This window comes from Trachurus trachurus (genome assembly GCF_905171665.1).
Source record: "Trachurus trachurus genome assembly, chromosome: 4".
Taxonomy (NCBI): domain Eukaryota; kingdom Metazoa; phylum Chordata; class Actinopteri; order Carangiformes; family Carangidae; genus Trachurus; species Trachurus trachurus.
The window spans coordinates 18,584,090-18,599,509 of NC_139898.1; the positions used below are offsets into that span (position 1 = coordinate 18,584,090).

The following is a 15,420-nucleotide window of genomic DNA, read 5'->3' on the forward strand; positions in this document are numbered from 1 at the left end:
CACGGCCCTGCAGTCTCATGCCCTTTTACGGGCATTGATGGGGCGGTTACCTATGCTAATCCTATGTTAATTAGACTCACCTGGCACACGCCCTCAACTTACGAGGAGATGGCATAAGAACACAGCTGCGAACAATTCTGAGGCTTACGAACGCGTTGATGAATCTGACGTAGGGTTTTCTTAAGGAACTTCTTAAGAACAACTTAAGAAAGAATCTAAGAAGATTCTTAAGAAGATATTGGTGAATGAGGCCCAATGTTCTTTTTAATGTACTCGTCTGACAAAAAAAAAAAAAAAAAAAAAATCAAGAACAGTCATGGCATCTAAATGAACCTGACAACATTATAAACTATGCCATACTGAGCCTCATTCAAATAAATGTCACATATTCAGTTTTACATGTTTCAAATGTATCTTTTGTACATTGTTTTCATAAAGGAAGAGAATAAATATATTTCTGACCAATTCTCATTATACTTTAACATTTAAACAAGATCATATGGTGCAGTATTTTCATAATTTGTAAAACAAGCTGATAACAATTTCAGTACAAACAATAAAAGAAAAAAGAAATGTTTACCAGACCTCAAAACAAATCACCACAAAACGTAAAAGTAATAACAGTGTTTGTGCTTTAAGTCTTTTAACTGCGATGGCTATTTCTCTATAGGTTTGCAGTTACAAGTTCATGTGAAAATACTGTGTGAACTCGGGTATTGTCTGTCCCTTGAACGGGGGGCAAAATATAACACAATCCAAATCCAAACAAGACTTGCAAACATGTTAACCTGTACGACAAATACTGCATTTGTATCAGATGCGATTGGCTTATTTGAAAATACCTGCGAGAGCCATAGGTTGACACATTGTTATTGAATAAAATTCCTAATTAGTGTGTGTCAAACAAATGAGTTGTATATTATTGAGAGCATCTGGAAGTTAATTGAATGTCTATGGTACTATTAAGGCATTATAGTACAGTGTCTCTGTTTCCATTATAGACTGAAGATACTTGAGGATGAATATGCCATGCTGACAGTCTTGTCAAAACGTAAACCCTGACAATAATAACACTGATTTTGATTCTTTGATATGATTCATTTGAGTGAACAAAGAGCCACAGTTTCTCCTATTAAACGACCTCATGGTTTAATTGATTCTATGCTGCTGTGGACGTTCACTGGCTCTGAGGACACTGATCATCAGTTTGTCGTCAACTTGCTCATCTTGAAGGAGTTGTTAGCACCTTTGCCATGTTTGTAGTGATAAGCATGTTCATAAATTTTGTTTTGTATTCTTTTCTTCTAATTAGCACGAGAAGTTTGGACACAAATTGAGTTTCACTACTGTTTGTTTTAGTGCGGATCATGTTCTCAGCCACATGTATTGGTGTATTTCATACAAATATTAGGTGGGCTCTGGCTCTCTGTTTTTCAATTATTTGTTAATTGGTACAATGAAGTAGATATATTAACTGTAAAACACTGTAATATATTGAAGTGTTGAATTATCTGTAAAGAGAAAGAGAGAGGAATAAAATACAGTGCTGCAAAGTGCTGCTTTCCCAGAATCCATTAACTAAGTATCGTGCCAGAAATTGAAGCCAAAAACTTCAAGCGACCTACAATGTGCAGCTGTGGGATTTCAGCCAGGAGATGATCAGTAGGTACACGGCAAAATTCAGAGACAAAATGCTCTGTTCAAACGCCTACTGGAGGTGGTTTGTTTCAAAGAACTGCATCTTTTTACGAGAAAAGCTTGGAACAGTTGAACTCAGGCTCTGTTTTTTTTCTTCTCCTTCTTCTCAGTTTGTTGTGTGAACTCACCAAAAACAAAAGTGATGGAGATTATACTGTCATATTTATATTTTCAAGAAAAATGTAAACATAGGGCAGCGATGTTCCTCCCTTTGTACTGTACAAAGTCATGAACTGTGTTAATGTTCTTGGTCGAATGAGAAAAGCTGGTCCCACTTGAAAACAAAAGCCTACACTATATTAAAATATAAAGATACAATACAGTATACTTTGCTACTTTGACGGCTGCCTGATCAAAGCTGTGAGGCAGGCATAGTAACTGAAGGACCCATTTCAGAATACACAAAGCACACCTTCAACACTGTTCATCCACCTATTGAGTAATCATGACAATACAGGTCCTGAAAAAGCCCTGCCTTTTTTGTTATTTTGTTTTTTTTTTTCCTGTTTTTTTTTCTGTATTTTTCAAGCACACTCCATAATCAAAATTTGTATTGTTAGGAATCTAAATGTCTTTCCTTTGTTCAACAACCCATAATACATTCAATACAACATTGGTATGGTAATTCTGCGTACTGAGAGACTTGGCACAATTGCTTCTTTTTTTTTTAGCCATGTACAAAAACGGATGGAAATGTCAATTTTGCGCCATCGCCCCCCAGAGAAAGAGGCATGAAAGTATCTCATTTGGGAGGTTTGGGGGCTTTTGATATGATTGGAGGTGGAGGGGTGGGCCCGGGTTGGGGTGAGCACTGATTCACAAGGTGGTCAATCAATAAGAAAACAAAAGATAAACCAAAAAAAAAAAAAAAAAAGCAAAAGAGAGAGGAAATAATAATAATAAAAAAAACATCATAGTATTTACATGACAGAATTTTCACTAAAAAGTAAAGAAAAAAACCCAAAACATATCCCCACACAGTAACGCTGATTATTTTCCCCACACGGCTTTTTCAACAAACTGTACCAGATTGGATTCCAGCCATCAGCAAAGTCAAAAGGGATTCATAAATGCTCTCGACAGTCATTGTGTCCGGGCTGGCCTCTGCTAGTACACGCTGATGAAGGAGGAGAGAGCCAGGACCAGGTATCGGCAGGCCATTGGGACGTGTGCGCCTCCTGTGCTCCCATAGGGTGCAGTGTGGGGTGCTGTGGGCAGGAAACAAGAGAGGCTCTGATTAGTTGTGATTGTACTTTTCAGTCCGCCACACCCCTCGTGAGCAAACCTGCAGTCAGCTTGGCATGGTGCTTCAAAATGAGATTGTAACAACTGCAATTACTGTACAACTGTTGGTGATTTGAGCTGGTTCCTCGGCTGCATGTTTCTGTAAGAGATACTTAACATGGGCTTTGATGCTGAACATTGTGACAAAGTACTCAGATCCTTTGTTTAAAATGAAAATACCAACACCAAGATGTAAAAATACCCTATCATTTAAATGTACTTTAAATATCAAAAGAAACAGGAGAGGCCCTTGCGACTTGGACTGTTAATACAAATGCATCAATGCATGTATAGCTTTACTGTTGAAGCCAGTGGAGCTAGTTCTAACTACTTTGAATACACTTAGATACTTTGGTTTTGTAGCCCAGGGGTTAGCCATCCCTCCTGAAGGTCATAAGATAAATCTGATGAGTCGTGAGATGATTAAAGGAAACATTTTAGAAAATATGCTTATTCGCCTTCTTGCTGAGAGTTAGATGAGAAGACTGATACCGTGGCAGTGCATAAGCCTAGAGTGAAAAAGAGTTGTTTTTACACTTAGAGATTAAGATTTTCAGATTAAACAATGGAGTTATAATGTGTTTATTTGTAAGCGTTTAAAGGTGCTGATAGGTGGATTTTCTCTAACCTTTGGACAGAGCCAGGTTAACTGTAGAAAGCTGCTGCTGGTATTGCATACCATTATACAGTGTTGAGTCGTGGGGATGGTGTCAATCATTCTCATCTTATGTTTTGTCAACAAAAGCAAAGAACTTAATTTGGCAAAATGTAATCTTTTCCTTGAATGGAGTAGGCAACACATCCTGCCACACAAACCAGCATTCATTAATGCAGTGCCCTCTAATGTTTTATTTGTTTGTTGTAATTAGTGGGACCTAATAAAGGGCCACAACCCGAGTTAACAAGCACTGGCTTAATCTTAACAGTGTATAGTATTTTAAAAGCTTTGCATGCAAAATGTGAAGGTCCACTAACACAGGTGTTTTCACAGTCAGTCCTCTAAGCCCTGATGGGAGGCATGTTCAGTCCAGGCTTGATTGACAGCTGTCTCACTCCCCTGCTGATTTTGTAGCACACATGAAGGCGGGATAATTTAACCTATTATTCGTCTTATTGGTCCCTGTGTTTGTCAGTGGACCAGACCCACCAACCAGCTTTAACCTGACTGCAGGTCTAATCAGCCTCAGTGATTGAAAACACCTGTGCGCAGGGTCTCTTAATTTGAAGGAGCTCAGGGCACTAGTGGAGTCGACGTATAAAATTGTTTTAACTATGAAACTTCACTGCAGAATTAGATGGAGTTTTTCTTTTTACTTTGTTCCACAGATTCTGAAATATTCTTTAGTGCTTTCCTCCTGTCTCATTTTATTCTAGCTGGGTGTCCACACACTTATTCCCCGTTCTCCCTCTTTCATATTAGTGGTAAAAATAAGTCATCGGTGGAGAGAGGAGAGTAGATGAGGGCTACATGAGGTGTTTTCTTCACAATCCTAGTGAAGGCAGCTTTGTTTTGTGCTGTTTGTGTTTCTCTGACCAGCAGACAGCCACAGTAATATGAACAGGGCTCTCTGGAGAGCTGCGTCAGGCAGGCAGAGAGGGAGAGGGCAGCCTTTCATTTGGAAGGGCTACTCGGCCTCCTCAAAACAGACACACTGTTTTAGCTTGTAGCTCAATAAAGCACAGCTCACGGGTTACAAAACATGCTCTCCATCAGCACACACACCTGCACGTACAGGTCACAACGCATGCATGCTTGCACGCACGCACGCACACACACGCGGACACACACACAGAAGTACAGCAAGGCAGTGCAAACAGGCTCTCCTCTACCAGGGGAAATCATGTGGTGCACAGCCCATATCAGCGGGGTGCCTCTATTTACACGGCCATGTAATTAGTTCACAATGTAACTCCTCTGATGTGGACCTCACGTTGCACAAACACACTGAGGAAAGCAACAGCATTACCCCACACACACACACACACACACTGTACTCACACAGATGCAATCACAAGTATTAAAAGTCCTTCTATTTATGTATTCTTGGGGTTACAAATGGTAAGCAGGATCCAGCTGTGCTGCTGTCACTGTGGGCAGTGTAGTTATTCAATAAGAAGCCGGGCTGGTTGTCATTATTATAGTGGCACATGGCTGTGTGTTAAAATAAATACATCAGTACAATGATGCAGAGAGCGATCTTCTCTTACCAACATAATAGCTTACTGGTGACAATTTTCACAGGAGATGCCAGCGAGAGAGAGAGAGAGAGAGAGTGAAACATGAGAGTGAAACATGCACACATTTCCCATTATCACCTACCACAGCGCTCCCTTTTCCTGATATTTTCAAGCATTATTTGTCAGGATTGAAGTTGTTTACCTATTAGAGTGAAAACTATCGCTCCACTGACAGAATGAAAAAGGGCAACAACAAAAAAAAGGAAAAGTAGCGACTAGAGGAGCACAAATAGGTGCAAATTTTGATGATGTGTGTGTTAGATGCAGGGTTGGCCTGTATGAACTGCACCCCCCCCCCCCCTCCCTCTCTTCTTTCTCCTTGCCTTTCTATCTTTGTCTTCCCATTCTGCCTCATTCTCTCTCTTTGTATCCCTCCCCCCTCTCTCTCTCTCTCTCTCGCCTTCTATCCAAAGTACAGGATAATGACACAGTTTTCCTGGGCTGTGAGAGTGAGCCGAGAAGTGTAACCATGGCAACAGCTCCTGTCCTGCTCAGCCGGTCCACTGTTGCTGAAGCCTGAGTGAGCTGCATTGTGCTAGCCACACTAGCAAAAATCATTTGGGGTTTCTGTGTATGTGCAATTGTGCATTCGTGCCTGTGTGTGTGTGTGTGTGTGTGTGTGTGTGTGTGTGTGTGTGGGAGCGTGAGGTGGCGGTGGTGGATGGGGAATAGGCAGATGTCACTGTTACCCATCTTCGGTTTCTCATCTGGTCAGTGTCACTGTCCTCTTTGGCTCAGTAAATGCTGCAGTAATCACATTAATAAATATCTTCTACACAACTGCTTTTCATGCAGCAGTTCAGGGAGCCTGCAAAGTAATTACTGGATCTCTACTATGACTAATGCTGGGCTGGAGAGCGTAACAATAAACCCCTCTCTACGGCAGGACGGGAAGTGTTAATTCAGCTTGGGGTATAGTCAGTGTTACTGGGTTCCTGCCTCCTAACAGCATTTGATTCTGGGCTTGTTTAATATCTCCCTGTGTCGCTGCGAAAAACAGGGGCCTCCATTGTTTTGACTGTGTGGGTTGTAACTTGCCATTTTAATTAACTCCCCAAACAGGAACTGCCTGCAACACCATTACTCTGCTTATTAACATGAAGGGGATAGAAGGGAAAAAGAGACAAAGACAGAGAGCGAGCACAAGAGAAAGACACATACGGGGGAGAGAAGGAGGAATCAAAGGAAGAGGGAGCTGGGATAAAAGACAGTGATTGAAAGAGGTGCGAGTGTGAGGCTGCAGCAGCAGCGGACAGGAGAGAGAGGAACAGAGGGGGGGTGAGGGGAGATGTGTGTGTGTGTGTGTGGTTCTGACTGAGCACTACCTCTTTGGGGTTTGAATTTAATTGCCATGTACATCAGCAGAAAGCTACAATGAAGTAACAGAATCCCAGACAATATATCATACAGAAACCAACAGTGTCAAGACGTGCAAATGCTGGGAAGACAAGCGGTGCTCCAAAAGGGGGGGGGGGGGAGGGGGGAGATAAGTGGAGATGAAAGCGATACACTTCAATTACTGTTTTGCAACAGAATTGAAATGAAAAACTGAAGCCTCCCCAGCACTAGCCGGAGTCATATGAAAATAACAATCCCTGGTTCTCTCCTCTGATTCTGGACTGGAGCTATCAGCTTTAAATAGTGTGCTGGGAATACGAGCCAATCTCGCTCTCGCCCCCCCTCCCCCCTTTTATCCCTCCCAAATCTCCATCAACAGCAGTTTTGTCACCCACATATCATATGCACAACAAATGCTAAGGCCCTGAACCTCAGTCACTGTTGACACAGATAATGAATCACACTGAAATATGCCACGGTGACACTCGGTGCAGGGTTTGCGTTGAGCACCATCTCAGATACTATGCACTGCTCTGTGATTCACCGGAACATCATCATTCATCAAGCGACAGTGTTGAGCACCGTTTCCTTTCTTCTTTTCAATGCTGCACGCACTGCATTTATGAAAACATGTGCTCCATTCATAAAATCTCAACCCTCAATCCTGTGTTTACTCGCCGTGTGCTTCATACATGGTCTGTAAAGCACATGTAAAAAAAAAAAAGGTGGGAGGCTAGAAGAATAGAAAGAAAATCTCCCATGTTTCTGGTTTGGATTAAGTGTCCAATTCATTAATTTGTCCTTTAGTGGATGATTCATCCATTGAGTTGGTCATATCCTTCGAGCAGGCTGTCACAAGCAAACGCACAGACGGCAGCCAGCCAGGCAGCATCCCAATTCCCCCGAGGACACGACTTCAGAGATGGGCTCCTCTGAGCAAAAGGGTGGGGGAGGGGTTCGGTGTCCTTGACCATCAATCAGTGGCCTCTGGTCCTCCCCCCGCAGCTCCCCTGAGAGAGTCCACATGAGACACTCCAGAGCCAGAACTGATCCTGCACACACCACGCTGTAAATCGGGCTAAATCCCTCTACATGCAAGGTTCGCAGCAGCCACCAAGGGTGTCTTTAACACACCACTGCAAATACTTTTTTTTTTTGGAGCCCCTTGCTGCTGTTCTGTTCGCCGTATAAATGGAATATCATGCGACGCTCATGACATCTGATGGGGGGATGCCGTGCCTTCAAAGAATGTGCTGCGCTTCATCGTCTTCTAAGTGCTTACACACCGGGAGTGTGCGAGCACTTCATAGAAGGCGATCAAGACATTTTCCATGCTTTACCTCACTTCAATCCACTGACAGTGAAATACTTTCGTCCCCTCCGCCATTCATCTTGTACCCTCTTGCCTGTAGCAGCCTGCCATATTGAGTTGGTGCACAATTGACTCGCCGACCCATCAGCTCATTCATCCATTTCTCTCTCTATTCGTCCTGTTCTTGTACAAGCAAAATGTTCATCATCGCCAGATATGATGTTCGAAACTCATCACCTTCGTCTCCCGCTATGATTATCACACACTGCTGCTCCACAGAGCCCTCATTCACACGGACCTTCAAGCTCATTAGCCCCACCAATCATTTACATTAGTGCTAGTAATGAAAAGCCTCCATTAATAAGATGGCCTTCAGAGATCATTTACCCTCCTCCGCCTCCCAGTACCGCCGTATGCTCACCCCCTTTCCCACTGAATTCCCTCCCTCTCCCTCACTCCACATCCTGGTGCCTGCCGGTTATCAACACCCAGCAGAATGCTTTTTGGGGCTGGAGCCCGGGCTCTAATAGCTCCTCTCAGCATCAGTATCTGACTGGAGAGTGAATGAGCGAGAGAGACGGGTCACCTGATAGCTCACTGAGTGAGCTGGGGGCTCTCGATTGCAGGCAGGCTTTGGCCTTCAGCTTGACTTAATCAACGCCTCTGTGGGGTATCTGGACACATAAGAGAGCCCTCAGCACAGTGTGAGCTGGAGGAATCCCGACAGAGGAGACATTTCCGGCATTCTCCACACAGATTCTCTTCCTTTTCATTATTGATCGACCTCTCTCTCTTACAGTCTCCCCTTTCTCTTGCCTCTTAAACAGGAAGTACGTGACTATGCCTATTACAGGATTTTAACTCAAGTCTAGTTATAAGTCTGACATTCGAGGGAATCCAAAATTTAGAGTGACATACACATATGTTTATTGCACCTATCAGTTCAAGGACATGCTTTATGCAGGAAATCAATGAGCTTGTAAATGATGTACTTTATATGCAAGCCTGATGGATAAATCTGCATTTTTAAAATGTTTTATGAATTTTCCCTTGTAGGTTTTTTTTTTCTTCTTCTTCTTCCTCCGATTCTAGAGGGTAAATCCACATCAGCACGTTCTGGGAATAAACAAACAAACAAACTAAAAGAAAAGGAAAAAAAGGAGAGTGGATTGATACTTTAAGCAAGCGTTTTTAATCACAACATTTCCAAAAGCATAATTACTCCATGACTTTGGCTGCTCCTGCTAAATCTGTTTAATGTGAGAGGCTTAATAAAATGCACAGGGACACAAACAAATGGCGTCAGCATATAGCAAGTTCATGAAGCCCCACTCTTCCTTTCTCTCCCTCTCACTGTCTCAGTAATAATCCCCCTCATATTTAGGTCTCTCACTCCCACTCTCTCTAATAATTCCCCACGCCCCCGTCTCCCCCTCACTTTTTAATGCTTATCAGGGTTTTATTTCTGTGCAAGTCCTGCTGCAAACCCAGGGATTTCGCTGAGTCAGCCAGTGCTTAGCCCTGTGCCCCCGTGATGACAGCAACAATTTGGCCAGTTATGAGGAACGTCTTACGACCAACCGATGCTACTTGCGCCTCTCCTTGAGCTGCTCCATCAATACAGCCTGATAACATCTGATCTCCAGCTGGGAGGCAACCCTGTCTTCCTGCCCTCTCTCTTCCACCCATCTCCTTCGCCTGTAGCCTCCCAAAATAGCAATTCCCTGCTGTTATGTATGTGGGATTATGATAAGACAGCTCTCTATTATCAATTTCCATTATAGTGCCGATAACACAGCAGGGCTGAATGTAGAGGGTTAAGTGCATTTTCTTCTTGATGGATATGAGATAACTTTATCACTGCAGACTGCCTGGTTATCACTGTTCACCTGAGGCTACTCGAACCTGACTGGAATTTGCTTACACTGAGCATCTGTGCACTATAGCACACAGCCAGAATTTGCTCAGATGGTCATACTGTATGCAGACCAATCCATATTTTTTGTTCATATTTACCTTCCCTGAGCTGTTAATTGATTTCTCTGAGATCAATTCAGTGGTTTACAGAAATTGTTTGACCGAAAAGGGCCAAATCAATTGCCAAGTGATTAGCATGTGCAGTGGATTATTTCTAGCTGAGGTGCTGCAAAGATTTGAGGCAGCACGGAGGAGAGGCGCGATTCAAAGGAGGCACACGCCATATGCTTACGTTAATTATTGCTAGCTCAAAGTGCGCTTTAGATTGTGCACGCCCATAGACTGTGAATGTCACACATGAAAAATTCCTTTATTACAGACACAACCTGAGGCGGTGAAGGCTCTCCAGTCTCTGCTCCCCACCTCGTTGCTGACTGCCTGCGGGAGGTTCAGATAAAAGCTAGTCTCCTGAAGTGAGCACCATTGATTCAGAGCGGTATTTTATACAGCAGTTTGAAACAGTACAGGTGCACAATACCAAGCTCAGTCTGGTCTACATGTGCGTATGAATACCTTTCTGTCTAATTTTCACACTGAGATCTTTGTTAAATAGTTTTTAAGGTTTTGGGTTCAAGGTCTCAGAACTGAAAACAAACATGTACAACCTCCCACCCTTGCCACAGTGTCTGCTGCTACTGCTGCTGCTGCGAACTGGACATCGAAACAAAAGAAAACAAAATAGAGCGCTGATGCTACTGACATGACCTTCTTGTCACATGTAGCTTTGAGAGACTGCAGTGTAGAATTAAAATGAATTATTTTTATAGTGAAACTAGAAAACTAATTGTGGTGCTGTTAATTAATTCTTAATAGCCTCCGTCTGTTGTCCTGGAGATGGGCTGCACTAAAAAGGCTAAAAACTAAATCACTAATGTAATTTGCAGTTAATTTGGGGAGTGTAAATTGGGGTGAATTTGACGTGTGTCACATTGATGCTCTTTGTCTGATATTTCCATGGGTTTGCTGCAGATGTATGAAACAAAGGATCCTCACTATTTTTCAGTTATATTACAATGTGTGGGCCTTCTTTATACAGCTCCTCAAATAAGACAATAAGTAATATCGTGTATCTTGACAGTTTTATGTATAAACAGTTCTTCAGTTACATTAAAGGCACTTCAAATTAACTTAATGTAAGATACAGCAACAAGTAAAAGTCCTTTCTACAAGATAATATTCTGAAAAACAGTGCTTAACAAGTTAATGCACCATCTTAACGCAAATGTTGAGGTGGATCTGACTTTCAATATTCAACTTCTTGTTTTATAGTTGTAACAATGTCTTAGAGTATTGGTGTGAGTTTTAAAAAGATGATTATGTATGTAAAATATGATCATATCAATAATGTTACTAGTGGCTGCAGAGTTCAGACAAAACTTAGATACATGACAGCTCAGATTATTTTATGTGAAATCTTCTGGAGAATAACTAGTCAATATGGTTGCAGTGGAGAAGATGCACTCAACAGCATAAAGTGGAAGTACTCAACTACAAGTGCCTCAAATTTGTACTTAAGCAAGTAACATCCTTCCTCCACCATTGTGCTGAGATAAAATTCCTCTTCTAATGTGGCTAATTTTAGCCACACTGAAGTGTCTGCTTTTGAAATGCTTCAGGAAATCAAAACATTTTACGAGGAGACATGTCAAGGTGGTTTGATGCACCAAAAAAGGAATAAAAAAAAGCTGCCAAATAAAAACAATGGATGCATTTCAAAGTTAAGTGTGAGGCACTTTCAATTTGCTGTGAGAGCGTTCCAGGCTTTGTGCGGCAATGTAGAAGTGCTGAGTTGTGTGTTCGCTATACAATGATAATAAGTAGGGAACAGCTGTATGAATAAAAGACAGGCGGTATCACCTCTTACTGATATGTGTCAGATCCCCCCAAAAAGCCCTTAACTCTTATCTGCTCATCTGCATACACCCCATACTCCAAATCCACTTTAGCCTTTCCTCTGCAGGCTTATCCTTTCTGTGACACTGACACTATCAATGTGCAACTCGTGGTTGCATAAATACCACGACAGATGATAGAGACACATGCTCTTTTCCCTTTGATGTGAGGCTTTGCCTGGTGTCTGCTGCAGCTCCCCAAGTCTGTGAGTACCACTCTCTCCGCCTTTGTGTTCCTGCTTTTCACACAAGGTCAAACATTATTGACTGAAAACACTAAGGGGAATGAGTCTGCGTTTACCAACCAATTGGACTGGTGGATTGACCCCTGGTTCAACTCAGCTGGGTGCCAGGAGCAGCAAAATATCCATACATCTGGTAAAACACACATCTCCCTTTGTAGCTGAAACCAGAGCAAATGGATTCACATTTACATACAGAATTCATCGAGTTGAATCACAGCTCTTGTGACAGTAAATGTGAGTGCTGGAAATGTCACTTCAATTATATTGCATTCATACCATTAAAGGCAATTATGGCAGGATGTAAAGGGTCACAGAGTACCCATACAATTGGGGGTAATACCATCTGTCTAGAAAATAACGATCAAAGTTCCACCAGCAATTTCAGAAATGCTGTTTTATTGGTTAATAAGACCCAGTATCCAAATACTGAACACTGCTATCAATATTAATGTGTCCTGCATAATGTGAGAAGAAAAGAATAAACTAAGATTAACTGAATCGGCATGCAGTTCCCACTAAGACTTCTTGTGCTGTTAAAACACTATTTCCGAACCAATCCAAGCAACACATACCAACCCGGAATATATTTACTGAATGTAAGATGTTAAAACAACAACCCAATCATCTTCACTATCCAGAGCTCTGCCAGTATGATTACAGACCTCCTAACCCACAGTGAGAGCCTCAATTGTGTCATGTAACAAATAAGCATCAATTCCTGTGTGCCCTCTGTGCATGATTCATGACAACTGTCTCGTTTCAGTCCAACAGCATTCAGCTACATGTTCACAGTAATTGAATAATTTTTCACCTGGAAAACAGAATTAGTCAGTCTGGAGCCTCGTGAGCTCAGCACATTGTCCACAAGTTTTGGGTCTCATTGAACGAAACATCCACACAACAAGGAGGAGGGTGGTGATTGTACATACATCACACTCCCCAAATTTCATGAAGAGATTTTGCAATTTCCCCCTGCCTGCCTGCAAATCCACTCATCCTTATTGGGAATGTTTTTCATAATAAGGTCCTTTCATTTTTTAAAAAGGTGCACTTGCTGAGCGCTGGGGTTTTCAGTGAACACAAATATGAAGAAAGTTGTCCTTTTGATGAGCCACTTACACCAATACTGAGGGTCTTGATTTAAATATATATAGCAGATAAGCTTAAAGTATTGATATCACATTAATGAAACAGTGTTTAGTGGAGCGCAACACTCAGCAACAACCATGAAATTAGAGGCGGCTAGCTGAATGTTTTGTTTACTGCTCTTTGAGGAGGGTTAACCTTGGAGTTCAACAAATCTGTGTTTTCTCCGAATCTGAGTGAGTCACTAATGCCGCTGCACATTGATACATTCACACACAATGCTGTATTGTAGAGGCTGGCTGTGATAAAGAGAGCAGTCCTGCAACACTTGCAGGCTGAGGTGGACAAAGCTCAGTAGAAAACAGTGTGGGAAAAGAAAAAAAAAGATCATATTTTGATCAGCTTTATTTCTGCTGATCAGAAGAATATACTTGGATAGTTGATAAAGTAACAAGAGTATATTTTTGTTGGTTTATTCTCTTTACTCTGGTTCAGACTACATTCCTTTTTTTATTTGATTTGGAGTGAAGCGGAGGGTTTCCAGCAATCTCAAATCCTACATCTATCAGCCAAATGTCAACAAACAAAGGAAAAGACACACTAGTGGCAGACTTGTAAAAGCAATGCAAATGAACAATCGTGGAAGTAGGGAATATCCCCCTGATTCTGATTGTGCTAGGATTGCTTGCTGCTCTGGTGAAAAGGCATGTGGGCCACGTTCCAGTCATATTTTACCGTTTCTTGCTGGGATGCAGATCTGTGGCTGGGGGCCCACCGGGAGCCGCCCACCCTCACTAAGATCTTCCCATGCTAGATGGCATTAGGAATAAAAAAAAAACGTAGAGCAAAATGGTCTAATCCGATCTTCTCTTTTCAAATGTGCTCAGACAAAAGCGCCTGGGATTCTTCTGTGCTAATTAACAATGTCAGTGGTGACAGGACTCTGGCTTGTGAGTAGCTCAGTCCATTGATTGTTTCAAAAAACCTTACAGTAATTCAGCAGGAAGGGGGACTTAGATAAAAAAAGAGGGCCGTTTATCACATCAGAGGCCAAAGCAGCCTTGGTGTATTGAGTCCCGAGATTATTTTGCCAAAGGCATCTCTCAGCGTGTTCACTGACCTTTCGTCATCATTAGAGAATGTAAAGAGGGTGGATCCTTGTCAAAAGCCTTGAATAACTTATCAGCCGCAAGGCCATGGGAATAGTAAAGGGTTAATAGTTTCTGTTTGGGGCCTTCGAGGCTTTACCCTTAAGCACTTGCATTTCAATTCCTTGGCTGCATGAGAGGAACTGATGGGGGGGAAGCAGACAACCGCAATATCACTGAGCTGTGCAGGATGCATGAACTGTTTTTGTGTGTGCAGGGGGATTGTTTTTCTGTGTGTGTGTATGTGTGCGCATGCATGTGTGTGAATGGACGTGCGCATAGAGAAGTGTATCATTAACTGACTGCAACAACCCCCTAGCCTTCCACCACTAATGCATCCACCCGTCCCTGCACACACACCACCCCCAACAACACCAAATGGGAACATGGTCGGCGCATAAGTGCTTATACAGTACGTGTATTTGCATGTTTGTGTGTGGGTATATATATTGCACTATTTATTATTCTCTAGAGGAGTGTTATCACATGCAGCGACACCACTTCAACCTGCACTGAGAGCCTTTAGTATTAGCAGAGGGCCGGCCACTCCTTAACGATGCCACGGAAACCATACGGCTTGGAAATCGAGCCGATAGAACTAACCTTATTTAATGGCCAGACATCCAAGCCATTTCCCCAAAGAGGATGCCATTTCTGAATGTCATGACCTTTTCTAACCGGGTTTAAAAAACCTCCAAGGTCTTCAAGGTGTGGTTTGTCAATAAAAAGATTTTGAAGACTTGTACAGTGTGGTAAACAAAGAGAAAGGGGGATGCATATGCTCATCCTCTGAAGGGTGGTTTATTGTAGATACTGTCATCTGTTGTTGGGTTGATTGAGAGGTTTTTCCTGAGGCTAGTGACAGTGATTGAGACACTGTGTGTGTGTGTGTGTGTGTGTGTGTGTGTGTGTGTGTGTGTGTGTGATAGAGTGAGACAGAATGCTGGATGAACTTAAGGGCAATTTCACACAGTTTTAATGGCATTACTGCAAGATAAATAAAAAGACAGAAAATGAATGAGTGTGTGTATGTGTGTTTGTATGGTTTAGTTGTGTAGCTTTAAGCACAGTGTGGCGATGGGCAGATTTAAAGGCAGGGGGAATTGTTTGGAAGAGCAGCTTTCTCTGTCCAGGCCTCTCGGAGATAATTGTCTGCCAGAGTAAAACAACACAGTGCAGCAGCATGACTGCACCAAGCAGAG

General features: G+C 42.3%; 1 protein-coding gene across 2 annotated transcripts in view; it reads right to left on the reverse strand.

Annotated features, from left to right (window-relative positions):
* Positions 1-259: 259 nt before the first annotated feature.
* negr1 (neuronal growth regulator 1) overlaps positions 260-15,420 on the reverse strand; it is a 134,790-nt gene continuing 119,629 nt past the window's right edge. For both annotated transcript variants that reach the window (XR_014595354.1, XM_083970753.1), the window contains one exon: positions 260-2,906. Coding sequence is in view for 1 of the 2 variants with exons in the window: in XM_083970753.1 (XP_083826879.1) it covers positions 2,806-2,906 (101 nt within the window). In the remaining variant the exon portion in view is untranslated. The remainder of the gene's footprint in view (positions 2,907-15,420) is intronic.